Consider the following 24199-nt stretch of genomic DNA (forward strand, 5'->3'; position numbering starts at 1 on the left):
TCAAGCGCAAGAAAAAAAAAAGAAAAAAAGAATAGAGACAAAAAAGCCAAAAAATAGATATTAGTGAATAAGGGAAGTTATGAAGAATAGAAAAAAGTGGTCTCAAAAATTAAGGATTAAAGAACAGAAAGATCTCCATCCACACCTTCAATAATCCTTCTGTCCGTTTCTATTACCGCCACCGCTATAATATTGAAATGGAAAGATTCACTTTTCTGTTTAACTAGTTTGACAGTTTTCTACTCAGGATTTTGCTCAGTTTCGATAGTCACAATAAACATATCTGAATTGTTGGAAAATATATCGGTCATTTTACATGAATATGTTTTAAAAGAAAGGCTTTTGTATAATATGAATTTATTATTAAAAAAATCTGGAATCTAACATATACATTATTTTTCAACATTTTGATATTTTCCCTTTCCGTTTATGACTTTTTCTTTGTGGAAATTGGCATTATCTGGACGCTGCAAATTCGAACTTTAAAAAAAATGTCAGTAACTGTATGCTCATAACAGAAAATTCATACCAAGAAAGATTTATAAATATGGCATACGGAATAAAGCAAGTTCATTTTGTATATTTTAAAAATATAGGTCTTTGACCTATATTACGTGAAAATAAGCGCAAAATGATTATTTCGTATTGATACTTATGAGACTAGTTTATCTATCTAATAAAGAATGCGACGATCATAAGTTTTTTAAATTTCTAATCTGAACACTGCATGCTAAGTAAGTGGACGCTTACTAATTTTAAAAACAATGTGTTTCAATACCATTGCTGAAAAAATTGCACATTCAGACGTAAAACGCTCTTGACATAAAGAATCTTGTCATTTTAACTTTAAATAGACATTGATAATTCTGAACTCATAGTGGATGATGCAGAATTAGTGAACCGCCTCGGTGGTCTCGTGGTAGCATGTTCGCCTCGAGTGCGAGGGGTTCTTGAATTCAAAACCCGACCGGGTCAAACCAAAGTCTTGAACATTGATATTTGCTGATTCTCCTCTAAACACGCGACATTTAGGAGTGAGAGCAAAGACTGGTCGGCTCGGAGTCAAAATAAGATATCCGGGTAGGATGGCATGTCTACCAGCTGACTGTTATCTTATGAGCTAGCACGTTGAAAATCAGGATTAGCGGGTCGGTCTAGTACAAAACAGGGTTTATATTTATATCATATTATCATATTCTCGTCTTGAATATGCATTTAATCCCCCACTGGACGTTAAACAGCCATATATCCGACCATCACAATCAGCGTATTTCGTTTGATACATATTTTATTATCGTCGTCCAATCAAAACCAAACAGGTTTTCATGAATCTGTAAGAGTTATATCCCCTTATATACATTGTAACGGCATGAACATGACAATTAAAAAAAATATTGTTGCCTGGAAAAGGTTTTCATGTTTTGAAAAAAAAACCTATTTCTTCAAACACGCATTGCGTTTTCAACCTAAATAAGTACCCTATACAATTTTTGCTAAACTTTCAATGTCAATATGTATCAACCGTGTAAATACAATGTAGTACCATTCTATAATGTCATATACATTTTTTACATGTCTGTTTCCTGTGACCTACTAAGGAAATAACCATGAAATATACGGAAATATAGTTGTTTGCTAAACGTTTTTACAATTCGTTAGTCTATAAGGAAGTTATACAATGGTCTGAGTTTTATGTTAATTTTATAATTACAGAGATGGCAATGAAGGAACATTTTCAATCGTCAATTTTAGTTGGTTTGCTCATAAGTAAGTGGTTTTTATCGGACATTGTCAATTTTAATATGGTATTTATATCTATTCATAATGTTGCATATTGTAAACTCAATTAAAAAAAAGATAAAACGGCTTATACATGATGACATTTTATCTTGATTTTCAATATTAATATAATATTCGTTGTAAGAATCTAATTGATGCTAAATTGTCAAGACAAATGGAAAATGAATTGAAATGTAGTATCGCGGTTTTTTGTCTCGCCGGCGACGAAAGTATAATAATCCGGCGGCTGCTGCGTAAAGTATTTGATTAAAGCTTATATTTCAGATAGAAGAAGACCTGGATGCTTCATACCTTGTGTTCAGATACCTGATGTTACTAAGTTTCTGTCTGTCATATGTCCATAGTACTTGACCTCATTGTCATAGTTGATTGACTGCTTGAAAAAAAAAGTTTTTTGTTAAGTGAAATACTCACTTATTATGAGTAATAGGATAACTATATTTGATTTATGGGCCCCTTGTAACGTCTACTTGTCCGTCAGTTAAGGTTCACCTAACCTCGACCTTATTCCATGGATGAGTGATCAAGGTTAAAGTTACGTAGTCAAGTCCGTACCTCAGATACTATAATTAATAGGTCAACCATATTTGGTGTATGGAATGGTTGTAAAGTGTACATGTCTATGTAGCATGGTTCATCTCACCGTGACCTCATTTTCTAAGAACATTGATAATGTTATTAATAAGTTCATTTGATACTTGTAGTAAAACCTTCATATTTAAGACTTTCAGCATGAATTCAATAAGTAAAACAAGCACGACATTTCAGCGTGTGTACTCTTGTTCAATTCTTGGATTATGGTAAGGGATTATGTTTAGAAATATATCCAGGTTTATCTTATTCATGAAATCGAACACACAAAAGGTGCCAATCTAACGTTTGAAAAAGCGTAATTCATATTTCAGCTGTACCTTCTAATTCTGTATCTAATATTGTAACTAAAAGAAAGAAATACTTGATAAATTGCATGCGTCTAAAAAGCGTTTTTCTGGATCTAAACTGATAATGTTTTATCGGAGAAAATTTTCTTGATATCCTTTATATTTAGTATTAAATCCAACTTTAATAAATAAAACCGATAGACAAATTAAAACTTGAATAGCCATCATCACGAAAAAAGTCATATATCGACAAAAAGCTTTTAATGTTACACGTTTTCAGCAGTTAAACTCGTTTTTTTGTTTACATAATTTGACACTGAAAAACGGGTTAACTACGTTCCAATGCTATGTATTTAGTAAACGTGTCCCGTGTAAGGCAGTATCATGTTTAACTCACTGTTTAACTTGTAAATGACATAATTTGCGTGAATTGAATACTAGACACAGCAATAATACCGTATCTTAGAATTATGAAACATTAATAAATCAGATGAATGTTTGAACATGGTCCTTCTATAAGATGATTGATTGATTGATTGTTGGTTGCTTAACGTCTAGTGGCAAACATTTCATGCATATTCAGGACGAGAACAAATTAACAATAAATACAATAGGTAGGTTCTGTAATAGGGGCGTCCGGGTATAAGGTCGGAGAAATTTAGACTGCCACGGGAAATGAGGATATATTGGATAGGGACAGAAATGTACGGACCCCTCAAAGAGTTGTTGCAAGGGTTCTTAACGTGCAAAGAGCGTGGCACTCTCTTTACACGAGGCATCGGATTTAACGTCCCCATTCTGACCGGACGTGGCTGCAAATTTGTACATCCCGCACAGCCAAACGGACGCCCCACTTTAGCACGGGTTTTACTGCCGGTCGGAGGAAGACCAATGGTGACCATACTTCTATTCCCCAGTCACCCTTGGGGGGTTCTATAAGATGTGCTAACTCGTTCAGGATGAACAGTACAGCGTATCCCTTACTCATCACTTAGCTAAAGACAATGCGTTTTCTTAAAGGGCACACAATTGTCTTAAAAATCACATTGAATCGTCAGCTTCAATCTTTACTCGCATTGTTCAAAATCAATTGAAAATATTACGAGGCTGATTGGCTGTCATACAAGTAGCCTTGACGAGTACGCATACATTGTACTTCTTTCAATGAATCCAGTTTTCTTTAATTTCAACTCCTACGAAATTATGTTATGTGATAAGAAAGATGTGTTAAAGCACCAAATATACACTAGTTTTAGTGGCTGTTTCTAATTTTGTGTTTATCAATTTGGCCACGGTTTTGTATGCTTTTTTTTTTTTAAACTTTGATGGACTCCTTTGGTATCGTCTCATTCCTTTGATATACTGAATGCGCGGTAAAAATGTTTTATTATAAAAAAAAAGTATCGTATTCATCTGATGGGAAGCAGGGAGGATCATTGGTTTCGTATTTCTATCCATTGTTTCATTTAGAATTCGACTAACCAATTTATTTATCCAAATGTAGGTGCGACATTTGCAATAAAACTGATTCTTCAAGGACCAAAATATACAAGAAGGAATGATATTATCTCTATCAATTGTTCAACTGACACCCCGTCTGTTGGATTAGAAGCTGAGATATTAATCAATTCAAAAACTTACACCAACATGAGAACTCATAAAAACGAATGTTTTTCTGCAGTCCAAGGATTGGAGTGTGCAGAAGATGTTTGCCAGTGTTCAAAAAGAGGATATTGGTTTTCACACAAATACTATGTGAATGTAGATAATGTAGAAAATTATATTTTGAAAATAACTTGTGTAATGAAATATGGAGCTGATGGTGGTTACAAAGTTTCCAAGAGCATTTCTATCAAAATAATAGGTATGTACTTGTAATCAGAGATAGCAAAGCTTACCGATACACGAACAATTAACGAGGGTCTAGATGGGGTCCTTCATTTCTGTATTCTTTAATTTTTAGACCATTTTTCTCTATTCTTTATACTTTTTGCCCATTATTCTATATTCTTTATATTTTAGCACCTCATTATTCTCTATTCCTTATTTTTTTTTGGTCCATTTTTCTCTATTCTTTATATTTTTTCCCCCATTATTCTCTATTCTCTAAACCACAATCCACACCCTCAATAACACAATGGGTACCACATAATTAAACGTACTTTCTTTACTGGTAGTGCGGCATTAAGGAGTGAGAGCAAAGACTGGTCGGCTCGGAGTCAGAATAATGTGTCCGGGTAAGGTGACATGTCTTCCTGCGGACTGTTACCTTGTGAACTAGAACGTTAAAAATCCGTCTCAGCGTGTCGGTCAAGTACAAAACAGGGTTCATATTCATATAACATTAACATGTTCTCGTCCTGAATATACATATTAATTTGCTGTTGGACGTTAAACTGCCACCAATCATCATTCTTTACTGGTAGTGATCTTCAGGTTTCAAATGAGTCTTTAAACAACTGCATTTACACAAGAGTTGAAAACTTAACAAAAAAAAATAAAAATAAAAAAATAAATAAATAGAAATCATCCCCGAAAAAAGAAGAGAATAAATAGCCTTGAAGAGCAGATGTAAACATGAACATATAAATCGTTTACATCGGGAATATTTATTTATAAAAAAAAATCATAAAGACTTAAATTGCGCATATCTCGATATTATAAATTACAATGCATATTATATTCTGTGTTTTCAATCAAATTATAATAACAAAATGATTTCTTTTAAACATTACATCTACATTTTGATCCTTTAGATTTTTTAGATCCTACATTGAAAGTTGGTTCACCCCTAGTGGCTGGAACAATTGCACGTGTGACCTGTCAGGTTTTGACAAACCTTAAAGACGTCATTTTGCAGTGGAACTGTGGAAACAATGGACGTGAAAATACAACAAGAACATCTCACACATATATATCAGTGTTAACTTTTAAAGTAAAACCGTTTCATCAAAATACTAATTGCACGTGTACTGGTAGGTTTGATGAATTTCAAGTTTCATCGACTATACAATTGGATGTAGACAGTAAGCATATCAAAATAGTTATTCAAACAACGAAACGCGTTTTTTGTCGTTGTGGTCTTTACATAATCAAAATAGCCACTTATATACCTCGATTAACCAACATAATGACAATTTCATATATAATTTTGTGTAAAGGCAGTTTTTTAAAATTGATAAGTTTAATGAATTTGAATGTCACTTCTAGGTATTTTCCAACCTTTTGCCGTTATCAGCTTGTTATTTTGTATCAAAATAATAATATCTTTTAATGTGGAGGGTCATATTTTGCAAGTCTTTACATGACTGTCTAGAAACGGATGATGTGTTGTCCTTGCGTACTAAAAGTGTTGCTAGAAAAACCTTTTTCGTTTAAATATTACGTTTTAGTTACCAGACAACCAGACAACAGGAATCATACTGTAACATATTCGTTCTGTTCTTGTTAACCTTAACCATTAGCATTGTTTGTTTTGTAAATTATTTCTCACTATTACCTTCAAACAAGATTAGTCGCATGATAGACGGTACACCAATAAGAAAAGAGGGGCGAAAGATACCAGAGGGACATTCAAACTCATTCATCGAAAATAAACTGACAACGCCATGGCTAAAAAAGAAAAAGACAAACAGACAAACAAAAGTACACAAAACACAACATAGAAAACTAAAGAATAACTAAAGAACCCCACCAAAAACTGGGGGGTGATCTCAGGTGCTCCGGAAGGGTAAGCAGATCCTGCTCCACATGTGGCACCCGTCGTGTTGTTCATGTTATTACAAACCCGGTAAATAGTCTAATTCGGTAGGTCACATTCGTGAAAAGGGAACGGGATTGTAGTTACGATATTAGGAACATATCCGCTATCATCTGTGAAACGGTCAAACAACTCGTGATGGCGTCCGTAAAATTTACGAAGGGATGATTTCAACTTCACCATTTGGAACTCTTGATTTAATAGCTTCCTTGTGAGCATCAATCCTCTATCAAGGAAATCATGATAGGAAATACAAGGCCTGGAATATCGTATCAATTGCGAGATATATACTCCGTATGCAGGTGCTACTGGAATGTTGCTACATAGAAATGGAAAGTTCACAACTGGGAAGCTTAAATCGTCTCTTTTGTCGTAAAGTTTTGTTTTCAACCGACCCTCATTGTCAATTTCTAGATGTAAGTCAAGATATGAGGCAGATTAAACTGTATCTGTTGTATCCTTTATTTCTAGTTCGATAGGATAGATGCGTTCAACATATATGTTAACAAATTTCATATCACTGTTCATGCATGCCAAAAAATGATATAATCCGTAAGTTTCAGTAAGTTCTCAATTAGACTGACACGAACTGTACATACCATGTTTAGTATGAATTGAAGCGGTTTCACTTATTATAATCATGAAGGCAAAATTAGGTGGTACATTTACCTGTTAAGGTCTTTGAACTTCCTATACTGGTGCAATGAAAAAATTTTTTTTTTAACTTATTACAATTGTCTCTTTTTTGTTTCAGATAAGCCGATATTAAATTCAACAAAGAACGCAATTTGTAATATATCATCATCCGTACAACTGTTCTGTACACTGTATAGCGAAATGTCTTCATTTGGGTTTAATTCATGGACACATCTATTTAATGGTATAGCAGTACGTGTTCTACACGGAGTAACGTATGGGAATATGTCGATGTTAAACATTTCCTTTTGCTCCTACCAAGATGCTGGAATATACCTTTGCAGTGCATGGAACAAATTTAATGACCAAGCATACCATTCAAAAAGTAGTACAACACTTACATTCAATGGTATGAACTTTCTTAATAAAAAGATAATAACTAATATTTAAAGAAATCCTTATTTAGCTTTGCATCGATATCATTATAACAAATAACAAAAAATCGAAAAAAAATCAATGTGCATTTGTAGTTTAAGGGAAGTAACATTTTGGGCTCATGTTACACAACTTTGCCGAATGTTTTGTGAACCAGAATGTAAATGTATCAGGAACAGAAACGATGTGGCTCATGTTTCACAGTCTTTAATTATAAGTGCTCTTACACAATGCGTATCGCACTTGACTTATCTTAAATGATTTTGTAAAACAATTGAATAATTTTCTAAAACTGTAAGTTATTGATGTTGCACGAGTTCAAGAATACGTTTACTTTATCAAACTGACTTGTAACTATGGTAACTTCCATATCAATGGTCAATCTTTGACTCCGTCTGGTCAGTTAAAGTTAATTAAGATTATTATTATTAAAACTACGATTCCCCTCGTCATGTTTCAGATTTTGTAAAACCGATGAAAAATCGTTATTTCGTTTCATTTCATTTTATTTTGATTTGTTTCTGTTTTTAAAGGTCCACCAATAATTTTGTCAGCGAAGATAGTTAGAGAAAATGTCGTTACAATAACAGTCAATTTCTATTCCACCAGTGATATTCAAAGACCGGTTTGGTTTTCAATGTCAGAACCGATATTCAATACAACGGAGTTCAATGCAACACTCAAAAATACAACTCTATCATTACCAGTGCACAACCAATCATTAACTTGTAAAGGTTACGTTGCGAATTTGTCTATGGGAATCTATAGAAATATGAAATATACTGTACTTCTAAAAAATGAATTTGGAGATACAAGAAAAACCTTCGATTTGCATTCAGGTAAGCTACGCATTCATGTACATTGTGAAATCCATAATATATTCTTAAAATCAGTTTAGATGTATTTTAGGGGACGACCATTTGATATTCTGGGGGGGGCCAGGAGGATTTGTTTTGGATCGGTTATTTATTTTTGTAAACTAAGAGGACAGATTATCTATTTTCTGCACTATTGAAGCAAGATTTTTCATTTTCATTAAAGCAAGGGACTGATTATTTATTTTCACAACTATATTTTTAATATTCGAAAACATACAATTTTTAAATTATTTGTTTTTATGATAAATAATTCATGTATAGTCAAGTCATTATGTACCTTTTAATCAGAATTAATTATTATCCTCTGCAGAAATGAATCTTCTATATCCCCCAATGCATATACATGTATTGCATACATACACAGTATTAAAGTTTGGTTGTAACTAAGGCTCTTTTAAAAGTATTAGCAAACATGTTTCGCCGAGCGGATCGAGGCAAAATTTTTTTTGAAGGGTTTTTGAACCGCTGAAGGCCCAAGAAGCTATAGAACAAATGATGCAAAATCATGCCTTCTGGGTGTTCCCCAGACCCTTTCTTAAACTGAAAATGCAAGTTCTGTTGTAATAATTTTATGACAATATTTTGGTCTCAAAGCAAAATATCACGTTATAGATTCAGTGTAAGACTTAAGTTTCTAGGGACAACATCAAAAGACAAATATGCATGATAAAGCAAAAATGTAATTCACATAGTTAATTCTGTGGCTGCTGTGTTTTTTTAAACTCATGATCAAGTTAATAATAAAATTACTAAATTACAAAATGAATGCAACACTAACAGAATACAGAAGGGCAATCAATGAACAAAAGACAAATAAATAAGAAACATTGATCCCGAAAAATCAGGGGCTACATCTGAGGGAGAACAGAACTTGCTTCTTGCAAGGCACTCACAATGAACACAATTTGATATGGAGACAAGCGTTTGGTTTTGAAATTTCCTACATGAGGCATTTGTCTCAATGTAGTTACGGCCCTGATTTAATAAAAGTGAGGTAAGTGTTCCTGAGACAATTAACCTCAAGTTAAATGAAACCAATTTTCTGACATTTCAAGTATATTAAATTTAAATAATATTTATACTTTTATTATTAAAAGATATGGGAAGTGTTTCCCGATTTTTTTTTTGGAAAAAAAATGAATTTAAGAAAGAATCTGGTGCCATCTCATACTTTCGATTAGACCTGCTGAGTTATTTATTTTCAATACATTGCAAGTCAGGTAATTTATTTTCAAACTACCACAGAACAAACCATTTATTTTTGTGATTATCAAGGCTGAGTTATTTATTTTCAAAATCCTCCTGCCCCCCCCCCCCCCCAGAATATCAAATGGTCGTCCCCTTACATTAAAGACAAGAAAATTAAAATATTCTATAAAACACTACGCAAAAAAAAAAGAAAATCTCAGTTAAGATGATATGGGTGTCTTCCGCCAGCGTAGATTGTAAAATAGCAGAACACAATACAGAAGGTCTGGATTTTTATTTAGGTCAGCAAATGTCGATGCAGGAATGCAATCTAATAATACAAATTTTCATTTAAATGAACAAATGTATGTGATCTTCAGTTATAATGACTCATATTGTTACAAAAGAAGAATATTTGTGCTGGATTTAAATTTTTCTAAACTTTGTAATTGAGGAGAGGAATTTCAGAAAAGTATAATTTATGAAGAAATCTTAAGGAAATATTTCTATATTATGTTTAAGCATGCAAAAACGTGTGGACACCCATTTTTCTTTTGATAATCCGAAAGCATTTTTTACTGCTCTTTGGTCGGGTTGTAATCTCTTTGACACATTCCCCATTTCCATTCTCAATTTCATAAGAGCTCACTTCTTATATTTTTTTCAAAATTCTTTCATTTAGTTAACCTTCTATTCACACTATGATGCGTTTTCTCTGTATAATTTATACAAAATGTGTCATTTTTCACAACATGTAGCTTGTAAAGAAGCTCAGTTATCAATCATTTCTACTATATTTTTGAACATATCACTTTATATACTACATTTTGGCAAAGTATATTTTTTTTAATCATTTTTCGTTTAAACTCGTGATTTGCAAGTTACTGAACATTGTATTTATAAGCATATGCACTATTTATCAGTACATTTTCTTTTTCCATTACTAAATAATCTTTGAATACATTTCACTGGTAGTAATTAGTCTAAATCTGGTTATTCAATATTTGTGATTAATATGTGAATATTTGTGATAATTAAATGTACAGGCACATAACGAATTCCCGATGTTCAGTGGAGGGTGATAGAAGTTTAGTGTTGAACAATTCTTGTAACCAATAAAATCCCCCAAATCAATGCAAAAATCAGAATATACGATTCATATGAGTTCTTAAGGAAGTGAGAACAGGTGCACACATATAGCAAGTGCCTCCTACTAAGGCTTGATCACTCGCTATGAGAATCCGTGAGTGAGAAAGGGTATTGTAATCTATTTTATTCTATAGGTGACAAACTGAAAATAGATTTTTATTTCAAGTGAATCTTTAGACCCTTTTAACTTATGTGCTACTTGTTAACAATCCTATCAACTATAAGCGGACAACCAAAAACCTTTAGTCTAAGACAAATTGACAAAAACCCGGAAAATGTTAACCAGTCTTGGCTATACTTTTGGTCTTTTTCGGCTTTATCAGATATCCATAGTTTAAATACACGTTTGAATTTTTATATTTTGGGCTGGGCACCACTGAAGATATCAGCTATCCATAGTTTTAATACACGTTTGAATTTTTATATTTTGGCCTGGGCACCACTGAAGAGACATTTATTATCGCAATGCGTATATGTGACATAACGTTTGGTACCTTTTGATTTTATAACAATGGACAAATGATAACTCCGAAAGACGATACACATTTAACAAGTCTGTGGAACATGAAACTCATGAACGAGTATGTTTAAATATTTGCAGATCTGATTGTATCATTTGACTTTCGATTTTGGATTTTTGGATTGTCGATCTTTGGAGTATTTTTAGTGGCAACGACAATGACTATTGCAATTCTTAGAGGAAAACAGTATCAAAGTGAGTATATCATGGTGACGATATTTGACTAATATGTTTATTCCAAACGATTTATGTAAATGTTTTTACTTTGGCATTGGCCATGGTCATGCTTTTGCAAACTGATTATGAAGGCTTTACGCTGAATTCTTCGGAGGTGTAATCACTGTAAAATGAATTTTAGTCATAAATAACCACTTTGATCTGAAGATACCATGAACAGATTTTTTAAGAGTTTAAGTTGTTATCTCGGATAGTTTTATTAATTGTAAATTATAAATGAACAAGACTTATTTGATAATAATTTATTGTTTGGTCTTTTTAGACCTGTTGAAACATGTAAATGGCCGTTTCAGTTCCAGTTAAATTTTCTAGTGAATGATTTACGCTTTATTTATGATATCCATGTACAAGTCCTAGATGGAAGGACTAACAATATATCTAAAGACAAATTGGTCAGTTGATAGTTTTCACAATTACACAATGGTATAACCAAATTTAATTGATGAACCATAAGCGCATTTTGAACAAAAATGTACATTATTAGTGGTGCCTTTACTTGAAATATATTTTGCATAATTATGAGCGCTTATGGTGCCTTGTTAAACTTGTATGATTTATTGCAAAACACACTTCGTACTTCCTGTTTTATGTTTATATGTAATACATATATCGCTTTGTTTAACACTTATCCGTGCTGACATAATGTTGGCAAAAATCATAATCAATTTTAATTTGTTGATTGTGTCACGTATTAGAGACAAAGAACTAACTGTAAAACACATGTATTGGCGAAGTCCAAACGCGTTTGTTTTAATATCAACAGATTTAAATGTATGTTTTATATTCCATAGCTCAGTCGATACATTAACGTCTTGTACATTTTCTTTTATATTACAGATGTTGTTCATATTGTTGGTCCACTAGAACGATCACCAACTATTCCTATGCAAGTATCTTGATCTACTAGCATTTGTATTGCACATAGTCATAGAAGTAAATGTAGCTCAAAACTCTACAGTTTGAAAGAGAGTATACAAAAGCCCCAAAGGTTCTAAATTCACAATTTACAATAGAATTTTTAAAGTTTGATATTCGATATACGTAGAAAAATAATTAATTAGAGTCAAAATTAAAAAAAATAGAAGACAGCTTTTGTAGGGGGAGTGTGAAATTTTCTGATTTTCTACTTTATAACAGGCGGAGTATTACTGAAAGAGAAAGGGGTAAAATATCAAAGGGGCATTTATACTCATAAGTAGAAAATAAACTGACAACGCCATGTTAGAAAAAGAAAAAAGAGCAAAAGACAAACAACAGTTTGCAAAATACAACATAAAAATACTAAAGACTGAGCAACAAAAACCGGAGTGATCTCAAGTGCTCTGGAAGGGTATGCAGATCTTTCTCCTTATGTGGTACCCGTCGTGTTGCTCATGAAATTATTGTATTACAAATTATTCTTCCAATCTTAGAGCGAAACTTATGTGTTACCCAAAGAAAAAGTGAAAGCCGCGTTGATAATACGAAATTGAAATATTACTGCAAATTTCATTACAACTACTACTTGAATGATAAAAATGGAAACACAGTTAAAACATAAAAGATTATCTACATTACATCCGTATCATTTATTCTAGATTTAAAATAAGGAGATGTGGCATGTTTGTTAATGATACAGCTTTCCGTCAGAGACCAAATGACGTAGATGTGAGTAACTATAGGTCAATTTCGTACGAACTTCAACAATGACAAAAATGCATACCACATATCAAGCTATAAAAGGCTCCGCCATAACAAGACGTAACACAACTCAAACGAGAGAGCCAATGGACTGATATATGAACTAAACAACAAATAAAAATCGAATATAAGATACAACAACAAACGAAAACTATTTAATTTCAGGCTTCTGTCTTGGGACAGGCACATACAGAATGTGGCTGTTAAAAATTAATAATTCTATTATTCATTGCAATATAACAATACTTTCAGTTATCATTCAGCTCCAGAATCACTGGAAGACGACCATGTATATGAGCGAACAAATCACCAATATCTAGAGCTAATGGGAATTCCACAGGAAAGTCATTATTCTGATATTAAGGAAGAAGAGGATGAACTTCAACTGAGTGGAAATGATGATAGGGATGATTATGAAGAAATTGATTGACAAAAAGAGCTTCTTTTGTAACATCTATAATACTTGGCCCTTTTAACGCAGTTATTCATGTTGTCATGAATATAAGAAAATAAAAAAAAAATTCTTCTTGTTCATGTTGTTTTCTAATTAAAAAATATATCAAATTACAACTTCTCTAACTGAGTATTTTGACTGTTATTACCACTAAATAAATGCAAGGTTATTTTCTAGTATTTCTAATAAGGTTAACTAGTGTCTTGCATTTGGTAATATTGCTGTCGTGTGATGGACCACGATAATCATTATGAGCCAATCGTAATATCGAATTTTTTACAGGATATCAAAAGGAGGACGGTTTGGTATTTGAACGTCATAATCACCAAATCTGATATCATATTCGTTATTTACATAGCAGAGCTTTGTGCATCTATTATGAGTCGAGTGTTGATTGTTTTTGTGGTCTTTTCTGCTGTAAAATAGTTTCTTTTCATGTAGTAAACGTAAAATGATAGGTAATACATCTTCTGACATCAGACTCGGACTTCTCTTGAACTGAATTTTAATGTGCGTATTGTTATGCGTTTACTTTTCTACATTGGCTAGATGTATAGGGGGAGGATTGAGATCTCATAAACATGTTTAACCCCGCCGCATTTTTGCGCCTGTCCCAAGTCAGGAGCCTTGTATTATTTTTAATTATAGTTTCTTGTGTACAATTTGGAGTTTAGTATGGCGTTCATTATCACTGAACTAGTATATATATTTGTTTAGGGGCCAGCTGAAGGACGCCTCCGGGTGCGGGAATTTCTCGCTGCATTGAAGACCTGTTGGTGACCTTCTGCTGTTGTCTGTTCTATGGTCGGGTTGTTGTCTCTTTGACACATTCCCCATTTCCATTTTCAATTTTATATAGTTGAATCGAAGTAGAAATCCAGACAACACATGTCACAACATTCATTAACCAATCAAAAGGGAACATTCCCAATTGCATCTAGCACTTCGCGTTTTTCTTACGTCTGATCTTACTTCCGTACAATTTTCACTGTTTCATTATGCAACGTTTATCGAAACACAATTATGATACGTTAACAGTCTTATAAAGGTTATAATGGGACGAGAATTATTCAACAAGTATATGAAAGTAAAGCATAAAAACGAAACAACGGGCAGACAAATACTAGTCCAAAACACACTATAAACAGAAAACTAAAGTTTTAATCGAATAAATCCAACTATAAACAAGATGTTCTCTCAGATAATCAAAAATTTCTGCTTACTAGCGGCGCATGTCATGTTCATCAAAGAGAGTACACATTTAATGATTTTCGCATTTAAGATTAATCAAACGTGGAAAGAACACGTTGTTTTCCATAAATACCATCTTTTGATATTTTCAGACTTTTCAGTGATTTTCCTTATCGATTTTTGAAATTTTCAAGAAATTTTAAAGTATTTTCTTTTAATAAAAGAAGCAGTATTTATGTATCACTAGTTTTTACTGTTTATACAGTATATTCGCTTTGTTTCTATCTTTATCATATCTATTCGTTTGGTCTGATTATTATTGGTCGAGTGTCACACAAGATCGTAGATACAGCAAATATAAGATGATAAAATAATAAGAATTGACTTAATTTGCATTAGATTTCAGTAATTGCGAGTCATGATTTTTACAGTTTGCTCTTATAAAATTAAGAATGGAAATGGGAAATGTGTCAAAGAGATAACAACCCAACCAAACAGCAGAAAACAGCCCAATATTCACCAATGGGTCTTCAACAAATCGAGAAAATCCTGCACCCGGAGGCGGGATTCAGCTGGCCCCTTAACAAAAATGTGTACTAGTTCAGTGAAAATGGACGTCAAACTAAACTCCGAAACATATAAATGAACTACATAAAAAAAAAAAAACACGCAAGACTAGCAAAGGCCAAATGATCCTGACTTTGGGAACAGGCGCAAAAATGCGGCGGGGTTAAACATGTTTTGTGTGATCTCAACCCTCCTCCTATACCTCGAGCCAATGTAGAATAAACAAACACACAGCAATACGCACAGTAAAACACAGTTTAAAACAAGTCCGAGTCCGATAAGTTTGAATGTCCCTCTGGTACATGTATCTTTCGCCTCTCTTTTATAAACTGCAGTGTTTCAGCTTTTTTTTTATTCAGTAGAATGAGAAGTTAATGAATTGGATGTTGCAATATTCCGATTTGCTGTAAGTTAAAACTGGATATTTACCTATTATGTGCTAAACTTGTGGAGCTTGAACTACCAATGACAGCACCGGAGTTTACCTTTGGCCTTCGATTAGTTTCATGATGTACACAGCTCATAATGAAAGTTAATGAAGACAGATTAATGACCGAACCAACAACATTTTTCTTACATTTCTATATTCGTCATTTTTACACCATTATTGTCGTACATAGTTTCTTAATTATTTGTAAATTTATAAACTTGAGATTGATTATAAACTAGAAATATATTCATACCCCTGTCTTTGGGAACGAAGGTACGTTTTGCTTTACATGTGTACAGAATGTAACAATACACAGAACAGTCCAGTCAAAATATAAACACCTCAAGTTAATAAATTAAAATGGACATATAAATATCCATGCAAAATCTTATTAAGGGTCCCTGTGTGGCCTATGGTGAAGAAGAATAGTTAATCTTCATAAAATATCCTTTTCATATTTGAAAATTAAAGTTTTGAACAATATTTATGTAATTATAACTTAGCCATTGTATGCATTATTGTAGATAAGCCATAACTGTATAAGAACGTCTGCGTTCACATATGAAGCTGTGGTTCTGTGAATATCAGAAAAGATTCCAGAACTTTTTGCCTTTCTGTGATACTATTTTATGGTAAATTACACAACAGTTTATGCTGGTTTTTTTTTTATATTATTTTCAGTTAAAACCTCCTCGCAAATCCACGTAGAAGTCATATCGTTTATTCTTTGAAAATCCAAATTACCGTTGGAAATGAAAAGACAATTATCTGAAAGCGTTAATCTTATATTGCATGATATGGCAATTGTAGACAAAATTATAATAATTTATATATACTCCCTTTGCTAAAATCGAGACAAAACTTGCCGAGCCGTGTTTCTAAAACCTCATGCAAATCAATTTTAAATTTTCCTATAAAGAACATATAACTAAATCATAATAATTGTCTGATCCTATAAGATCTACATTTTATATTTGCAAAAAATAATGTTGCTATTTTTCAAGAGATATTGTAAAAAAAAAAAAAAAAAATAAAATGTGGAGAAAATATCATCGTGACAGCAATCCAACGATACAAAGAATGAATGAAACGGTAAAGAATGAATTTCTGTAAAGAATGAATTAGACGACAACGGACGAATTGCTAGTTAATTCTCAAATCCATATTTCAGAAAGAGTGTAGACCAGAATAGAACGGACCAGATATATCTATCAAAGAGACGGTTAATATCAGGATGATTTTGATGGTCAATTTTCATATTATAAATTGTGTAAATTTTATTTGGTAATTACAAGACCCTACGTTTAAGATCACATACGGTGTGTTTGGTCTTTTTTGTAAACTCGTTTAATATGTATGCTGAAAAACATGTTATATATTGAATTTAGGATTTCGAATGCACCTGATGTATTGAATACCAGAAACGCATGACGTGCCCATTGAAATATTCTCTATTCTATGTCACTGAATTATGTCGATATCGCTGCTTGTGAACCTTCAATTCTTCAGTGGTTATGTGTTTGCATGAAATGGTTGTGAATTTCTATTATATAAATCATCAGTTATGGAAAGCATGGACCATGGTGCTTTATTCTCAGAACATCAACTTTATTTAAAAAAAAAAAAAAAAAAATTGAACAAAGCAGGAATTAGAAAAAAAATCGGTTTCCTAATTCTAAGCAAATTATCTTTAAAAAAGAATTTTAGAATCAAATAATTAATTCTAAATCTTGCATTGGCAACTACATATATGCGGTTTGGGTTGTGGTAATCGTTGAACAACGTATGGTGATCTATAGTAGCTAACAACATTTTGTCTACGGTGGATATATATAGTTGTTTAAATTAAAATTAAGGAATTAATAGTGCTGTAGTTGAACGGTTGTCACCGTCAATTGAGGTTTTTATAGTAGCAAAATTACGTTCCTAATTGTTATAACACAGTGGTAACTTGTCAGAACTTCAAGATAACATACCAGAGTACACTTCAAAAGGATCTTCATTGTTTGTTATTATTACATTATTGTTTTTACACAATGGTCATTGTCCGAACTTGTGGCAAACATGACAGGATGTTGCGTTCAATTATTAATTAATAATCGAATGTTTTGTTTAATATTTCTGTCACTGTTACAGCTTTTATAATTCTATCTATATTACAAGTAAGTATTTTGATTAGTTAACGTCATTCAGATTGATGATTGTTGGTTGCTTAACGTCCAGTGGCAAATATTTCATACATGTTCAGGACGAGAACAAATTAACAATAAATACAACAGGTAGGTCCTGTATTAGAGGCCGTCCGGGATGAAGGTCGGGGAAATGTGTAGTGCCACTGAAAAATAAGGGTATATTAGATAGAGTAGACATCAAAGAGTTGTTACTAGGGTTTTTAAAGTGCAAAGAGCGTGGCAATCTTTTTACACGAGGCATCGTATTTTACGTCCCCAATCTGACCAGACGTGTCTGCGTAATTGTACATCCCACACAGCCAAACGGACTTCCTACTTTGGCAAGGGTTTTATTGCCGGTCGGCAAAAGAAGACCACGAGTGACCAAATGTGTATTCCTCGGGCATTCAGACAACAATCCAACAACAACTACTTCAAATAAAGACCAGATCTAACTATATTGTTCATTAGAATGGCAACTGTCCTTCATGCCTTCAATAAAATTAATCAAAATTGATGTCTGAACTGTATGACAGCAATTTGAAAACCAGAAGCTCCGCAACATGTAACACGATAGGTAAAAATATTGGAAAATAAAGTATATTTTGTCTTGAAAGAACACAGAAGTCACTCATAAAACGCTGATAGAACACATATCCTAACAATACTTTTGTCATTTAGATTAAACTGGTTTCGTCATTGCACATAGTGACTAGTTTATTAAATATTATACTATCTGCACAACTATAAGATAGCAACGGTCATAAACAAAGTGACCGTGGAGAGTTTTAGTATCATTTGTAAACTTTAATCTTTCTCAAGTTGGTATCTCAGAATACGCCTCATCTTTAGTGCATTAGCGGTCAGTAGAAATACTACAAAATATGAACGTTTTAATTTCAACACGGCGATTTAGCCGACTGGTTTGCTCGTCTTTATAACGTCGAAATAGTGTTTGAATTTTACAGAAATAGTACAAAATCCTACTACATCTGACTGCATATATATAAACCCTTTTTATCTCACCACTTTGTAATAACAATAATGTAATACCACCAAACACTAAAAGGCCATGTTTGCTTTTGCTATATCACTAGGCGTCCGTTGTAAACAAATAGTCTGCCGATTTCAATACATTTTGTGATGACACAACTGATGCACTGATCAAGTTTTTTATTGTGTATTTTTCGTGTTTTTTAGTCTTTAGTTTTCTATGATTTTTTTTTTTTGTAGACTCTTGTTTGTCTTTTGGTCGTTTTTCTATTTTTTTTTTTTTTTGGGCGTTGTCAGTTTGTCTTCAACTGGTGAGTTTTAAATATCCCTGCCCTGGTATCTTCTGCCTCTCTTTAAGTTTATTGTTTAGATAGGGAAATGGGTGATCACGTAAAACTGTTTTAGCCCCCATAACATTTTGTATCTGTACCAAGTTAGCAGGTAACCAGGTCACGTTAAAGCAAATAAAACATTTCAATAATACGGTTTTGAACATATTTAAAGGTCACATGTCCTTTCAAATGAGACTTTTAGATCGCAAAGTTTCCCGCCAACACCTACGGATCACGGGTTTGAGGCATGAAAAGAAATGAGTCATTTAAATGGTCTGTACTTGAGTATTAGTCTCGGTCATAGAGATGCATATTAAATTTTGTTTGTAAAAGTTAAGCGTCTGGGTAACTTAGACTGATTGAGTATACATTATCATGTATATTAATTTTGACAAACTCTGCAGTAACAAAAAACCTAACAAAAGTAACATAAATCAATGAGAGTTTTAATTTTTTGTGTGTGTATTTCTGCTGTTTTTATTATTTTTTTTTTTTACTTTATACACAAAAAAAAAAAAAAAAATAACTGAAGTCTTTGTCTATTGGACATCAATATCGTTTTTATTTTTCACACAGTTCTTTCCTTCCATACACAACATGTCTGGCTACTGATCCAATTGTTGTATTCAAATATTTGATATCGTTAAAATCATGTGTTAATTTATAAAATCGAATATATAAATGTATACCATAGTTTTCTGACCAATCAAAATTCTTCTCAAACAGCAGCGGGAGCTGTTGCCAACTTGGTCTTACAAACGTTTTATTTTCAACATGAATTAAATCCGGGTACTTTTTAGATAACAAATACGGCACAATTGTTGAATGATATCCCCACTGACGTTTATTGTACGTTTTGTATTTGGAATACCAAATGTTCAGGAAAGTTGCGTTTTTCTCTGCTAGAATGAGACCATTACTGAGATTCCAATCAACTGCACGACTCAAAGTAAATGGATATTTCCGTAGAGGATCCAGAGATCTAAGTATAATCTCATCTGTGTCAATGTAAATGCCTCCAAACCCTGCAACAGAGATGCTAAAATTAGACTGCATAAACATATGCAAAGTCGTTTCAGCAGAACAAATTGAATATTAAAATGAGGTATAAAAATATATCAATAAAAACGATCACTTATTTTATCATATACTTAGAGTAAATAACTTATATTTTTTACAGTATGATAAAGCATTACATTTACGTGAATTCCATATTTTCCAAAATGGTGCTTAGCGGGCTGATATGTAACATTTATTAAATGCTTCTAGTTATTATCGCATGCCTTTCCGTAAAGTTATCGCATGCATTTCAAAGGAACGTTTTTTTGTGAAAAACATAACAAGATCGAATAAAAACAAATATTAGGAAACAGAAAAATATATTATCAAAAATGCAAAACAAAAAATTAATACATGCATTTTATCAAAGTTTTAAATATAGCTCTTGTCTGCATTTCTTCTGCTGAAGTATATCATAAAAAGATCATTACATGTCATTTTTCATATCATACCCTTCATCGGCCCTCGTTCATCATATCATCCCTCGAGCCTTTCGATATATTGACATAAGGCCGATAGAGTGTCAGATATGAAGTATGCCATGTTCTAATCTATACATATTGATCAATACATACATCGATCAATAAATGAATTGATCAATTCGTACATCGTTTAATAAACATATCAATTAATACATATATCCATCAATACATATATCGATTAATACATACATCGATCAATAAACAAATCGAACAATAAACAAACCACACCCTCTTCACTTACCAAATAAATAATCAATAATTTATACCTGAAATAATCATCAAATTAATAAAGGTAGCCGACAAGTAAGCAAATAACAATGAATACAGCAGGTCCCAACCAAAATCATACCAAAATATTATAATAGACCTATTTGTATTAAAGGAGAGACAATCCAATCCTTATACGTAAGGGGAGACAATCCAAACTTTTTTTTTATATTAAAGGGGAATACTTTTTTAAATTAATGTCCATCATCTATGGGTAAATAAGACAGAACGACAATTTACAACCTTTTCACGAAAGGGAAGGCAACTTATTCAAAACATTTTGACGTAAAGGTTTTTATCAAAAATACAATTTACACATTTTAGTACAGGGGCCAAGGGGAGACAACAAAATGAACGCAAAGACAAACCTATTCCCTCTGGTTGATCAATTTTACAATAACCAAACGCGAAGACGTGGTATGATTGCCAAAGAAAAAATGTCTACCATCGACCAAAAAAGGAATGTTGACCACAACAGATTTGTACAATGTTGTACTCACTCTATCTATCAAAAACCAAAGGTCACGGATGTGAGGGCCACTGCATAAATGTACAAAGATGTACTTACTCTATCTATCAAAGACCAAAGAACAATGATGTGAGGGCCACTACGTGTATGTACAATGGTGTACTCACTCTATCCATCAAAGATCTAAGGACGAGTATGTGAAAGTCACTACATGTACGTACAAGGATGTACTCACTCTATCCATCAAAGATGTAAGGACGAGTATGTGAATGTCACTACATGTATGTACAATGATGTTCTCACTCTATCCATGAAAGATCTAAGAATGAGTATGTGAAAGTCACTACATGTAAGTACTAGAGTGTACTCACTCTATCCATCAAAGATCTAAGGACGAGGATGTGAAAGTCACTACATATATGTACAATGATGTACTCACTCTATCCATCAAAGATCTAAGGACGAGGATGTGAAAGTCACTACATGTATGTACAATGATGTTCTCTCTCTATCCATCAAAGATAGAAGGACGAGTATGTGAAAGTCATTACATGTACGTACAAGGATGACTTTTGTACTCACTCTATCTATCAAAAATCTAAGGAGGAGTATGTGAATGTCACTACATGTACGTTATAGAGTGTACTAACTCTATCCATCAAAGATCAAAGGACGAGGATGTGAAAGTCACTACATGTACGTACAAGGATGTACTCACTCTATCCATCAAAGATCTAAGGACGAGTATGTGAAAGTCACTACATGTACGTACAAGGATGTACTCACTCTATTCATCAAAGATCTAAGGACGAGTATGTGAAAGTCACTACATGTACGTACAAGGATGTACTCACTCTATCAATCAAAGATCTAAGGACGAGTATGTGAAAGTCACTACTTGTACGTTATAGAGTGTACTAACTCTATCCATCAAAGATCTAAGGACGAGTATGTGAAAGTCGCTACATGTACGTACAAGGATGTGATCACTCTATCCATCAATAGTAAAAGGGGCAAGGATTTAATACAATACAGCTTTGTACAAGGATGTACTCTCGTTATTCTTTAAATAACCACAGGACAAGTATGTTTGGGCCACAACAGGTATGTGAAAGAATGTACTCACTATATCCACAAAACACAAAAGGACAAGGAGGTGAGGGTCACTACAGGTATATAAAAGGATGTACTCACCTTATCTATCAAAAACCACACGACAAGGATATGAGGGTCACTATACGTATATAATCAAGAATTTACTCACTCTATCCACAAAACACAAAAGGACACGGATGTTAAGGTCACTACAGGTTTGTACAAGGATGTACTCCCTCTATCCACTAAATACCAAATGACAAGGATTAAAACAAGTATAGGTATGTAAAGAATGTACTCACTCTATCCACAAAACACAAAAGAACAAGGATGTGAGGGCCACTACAGCTACATAAAAGGATATACTCACTCGATCCACAAAATACAACAAAACAATGATGTGAGGGTCACTACAGGTATATAAAAGGATGTACTCACTCTATCCACCAACTAAAAAATGACAGGGATGAAAACCAATATAGGTATGTAAAAGAATTCACTCCCTCGATCCGCAAAACACAAAAGAACAATGATGAAAACCTATATAGGAATGTACAAGCACGTACTCACCTTATCTACCAAAGACCAAAGTAAAAGGGTGTGCGGCATAAGTATGTGCGAGCATGTACTCACTCTGTAAAGCCTGTATTCTGCCGATATCAGCTTTGTGTTCAATATTACCAAGGGGTTTTCCGAATACATCTTCTGGTGGACTTCTTTGAACATGCATTATATTTGGCACCAAAGTCAATAGATATTCCCAGTATGTTCCGAATGGAAGGCGGTCTCCATGTACCAAAATAAGACACGGATTCAAAAATCTACTGGCACTAAGAAAACTAAGAAAATGATAAAAATTCATATCTCGTTTAGAAAACCAAATGTAATGAACTAAGTTTGGGACCGGTTCTTCATCATGACAATTCTCCATTACAAATGTCTGGAGGCATTCGGAATTTTCCGGGAAAACCTGAACTGTTGCCATTCGCTTAACATTTATTAGTTCTATATTAGGTTTTATAATCTGACAATTGATATGAGCTTGCACGTGGTCCGACATATTTGTTATATCAGGCATATCTGCGCATGGTACTTTACAATTGAAATTCCAGTTATTCAAATTTTCCACCGGACATCTAAACGAAGTTTGATTTTTTGTTTTTTCTTCATGAACATCATTGGTTAAAGTAGTTTCCCTTGTTGAATATGTCTTGTCACTTAATAAAGCATGGTTGTGGGATATGCGTACAGGACGGGAACCAACATCGAAAGCTCTCTGGTTATCTAAAACCGGAAAATAAATATGAGTGAGAGAAGGAAAGCGAAAATAAATATAAGAGATAGATACGAAAATAGACAATCTAACTGATATATTATACAAGATGTTCAACAATTTGACATTTAACCATGAAATTAAAAAGGTTACTCAGCTTAAAGACAATCCCAATGACATGTTTTTGAATAAAACCAAATCAATAAAATTGGTTTGTTGTTGTTGGCTGAACGTCATGGGGCAATTTTTTGT

General features: G+C 33.1%; 2 protein-coding genes across 4 annotated transcripts; one reads left to right on the plus strand and one right to left on the minus strand.

Moving 5' to 3' along the window:
- The first annotated feature begins 1679 nt into the window (after nt 1-1679).
- On the plus strand, nt 1680-13669 carry LOC127718532 (uncharacterized). 3 transcript variants are annotated; one of them, XM_052224601.1, is made up of 8 exons: nt 1680-1767; nt 4186-4545; nt 5438-5707; nt 7196-7486; nt 8046-8351; nt 11329-11442; nt 12322-12370; nt 13417-13669. In XM_052224601.1, exons 1-8 carry the CDS (start codon nt 1716-1718, stop codon nt 13592-13594), a joined length of 1620 nt encoding a protein of 539 aa, XP_052080561.1. In that variant the 5' UTR covers nt 1680-1715; the 3' UTR covers nt 13595-13669. The 3 variants fall into 3 exon arrangements, with proteins under 3 accessions (XP_052080561.1, XP_052080562.1, XP_052080563.1); XM_052224602.1 differs by having other exon boundaries at nt 5438-7486; XM_052224603.1 differs by lacking the exons at nt 1680-1767; nt 4186-4545 and having other exon boundaries at nt 5129-5707.
- Nucleotides 13670-19863: 6194 nt separating this feature from the next.
- Nucleotides 19864-23659, minus strand: LOC127719168 (uncharacterized). Its single transcript, XM_052225191.1, has 2 exons — nt 23308-23659; nt 19864-20327 (listed from the first exon to the last, which is right to left on the minus strand). Exons 1-2 carry the CDS (start codon nt 23657-23659, stop codon nt 19864-19866), a joined length of 816 nt encoding a protein of 271 aa, XP_052081151.1.
- Between the last annotated feature and the right edge of the window lie 540 nt (nt 23660-24199).

This window comes from Mytilus californianus, unplaced genomic scaffold (genome assembly GCF_021869535.1).
Source record: "Mytilus californianus isolate M0D057914Y unplaced genomic scaffold, xbMytCali1.0.p SCAF_10, whole genome shotgun sequence".
Lineage (NCBI taxonomy): Eukaryota > Metazoa > Mollusca > Bivalvia > Mytilida > Mytilidae > Mytilus > Mytilus californianus.

Excerpts from the sequence above, each read along its gene's own strand:
- LOC127719168 (XM_052225191.1), bottom strand. The coding sequence starts at position 23,659 with ATGGCAACAGTTCAGGTTTTCCCGGAAAATTCCGAATGCCTCCAGACA. Across the intron at positions 20,328-23,307 it reads CAGAATACAGGCTTTACAGA|GGTTTGGAGGCATTTACATT; the intron begins GTGAGTACATGC and ends TCTCTGTTGCAG.
- LOC127718532 (XM_052224601.1), top strand. The coding sequence starts at position 1,716 with ATGGCAATGAAGGAACATTTTCAATCGTCAATTTTAGTTGGTTTGCTC. Across the intron at positions 1,768-4,185 it reads TTTAGTTGGTTTGCTCATAA|GTGCGACATTTGCAATAAAA; the intron begins GTAAGTGGTTTT and ends ATCCAAATGTAG. Across the intron at positions 8,352-11,328 it reads AACCTTCGATTTGCATTCAG|ATCTGATTGTATCATTTGAC; the intron begins GTAAGCTACGCA and ends AAATATTTGCAG.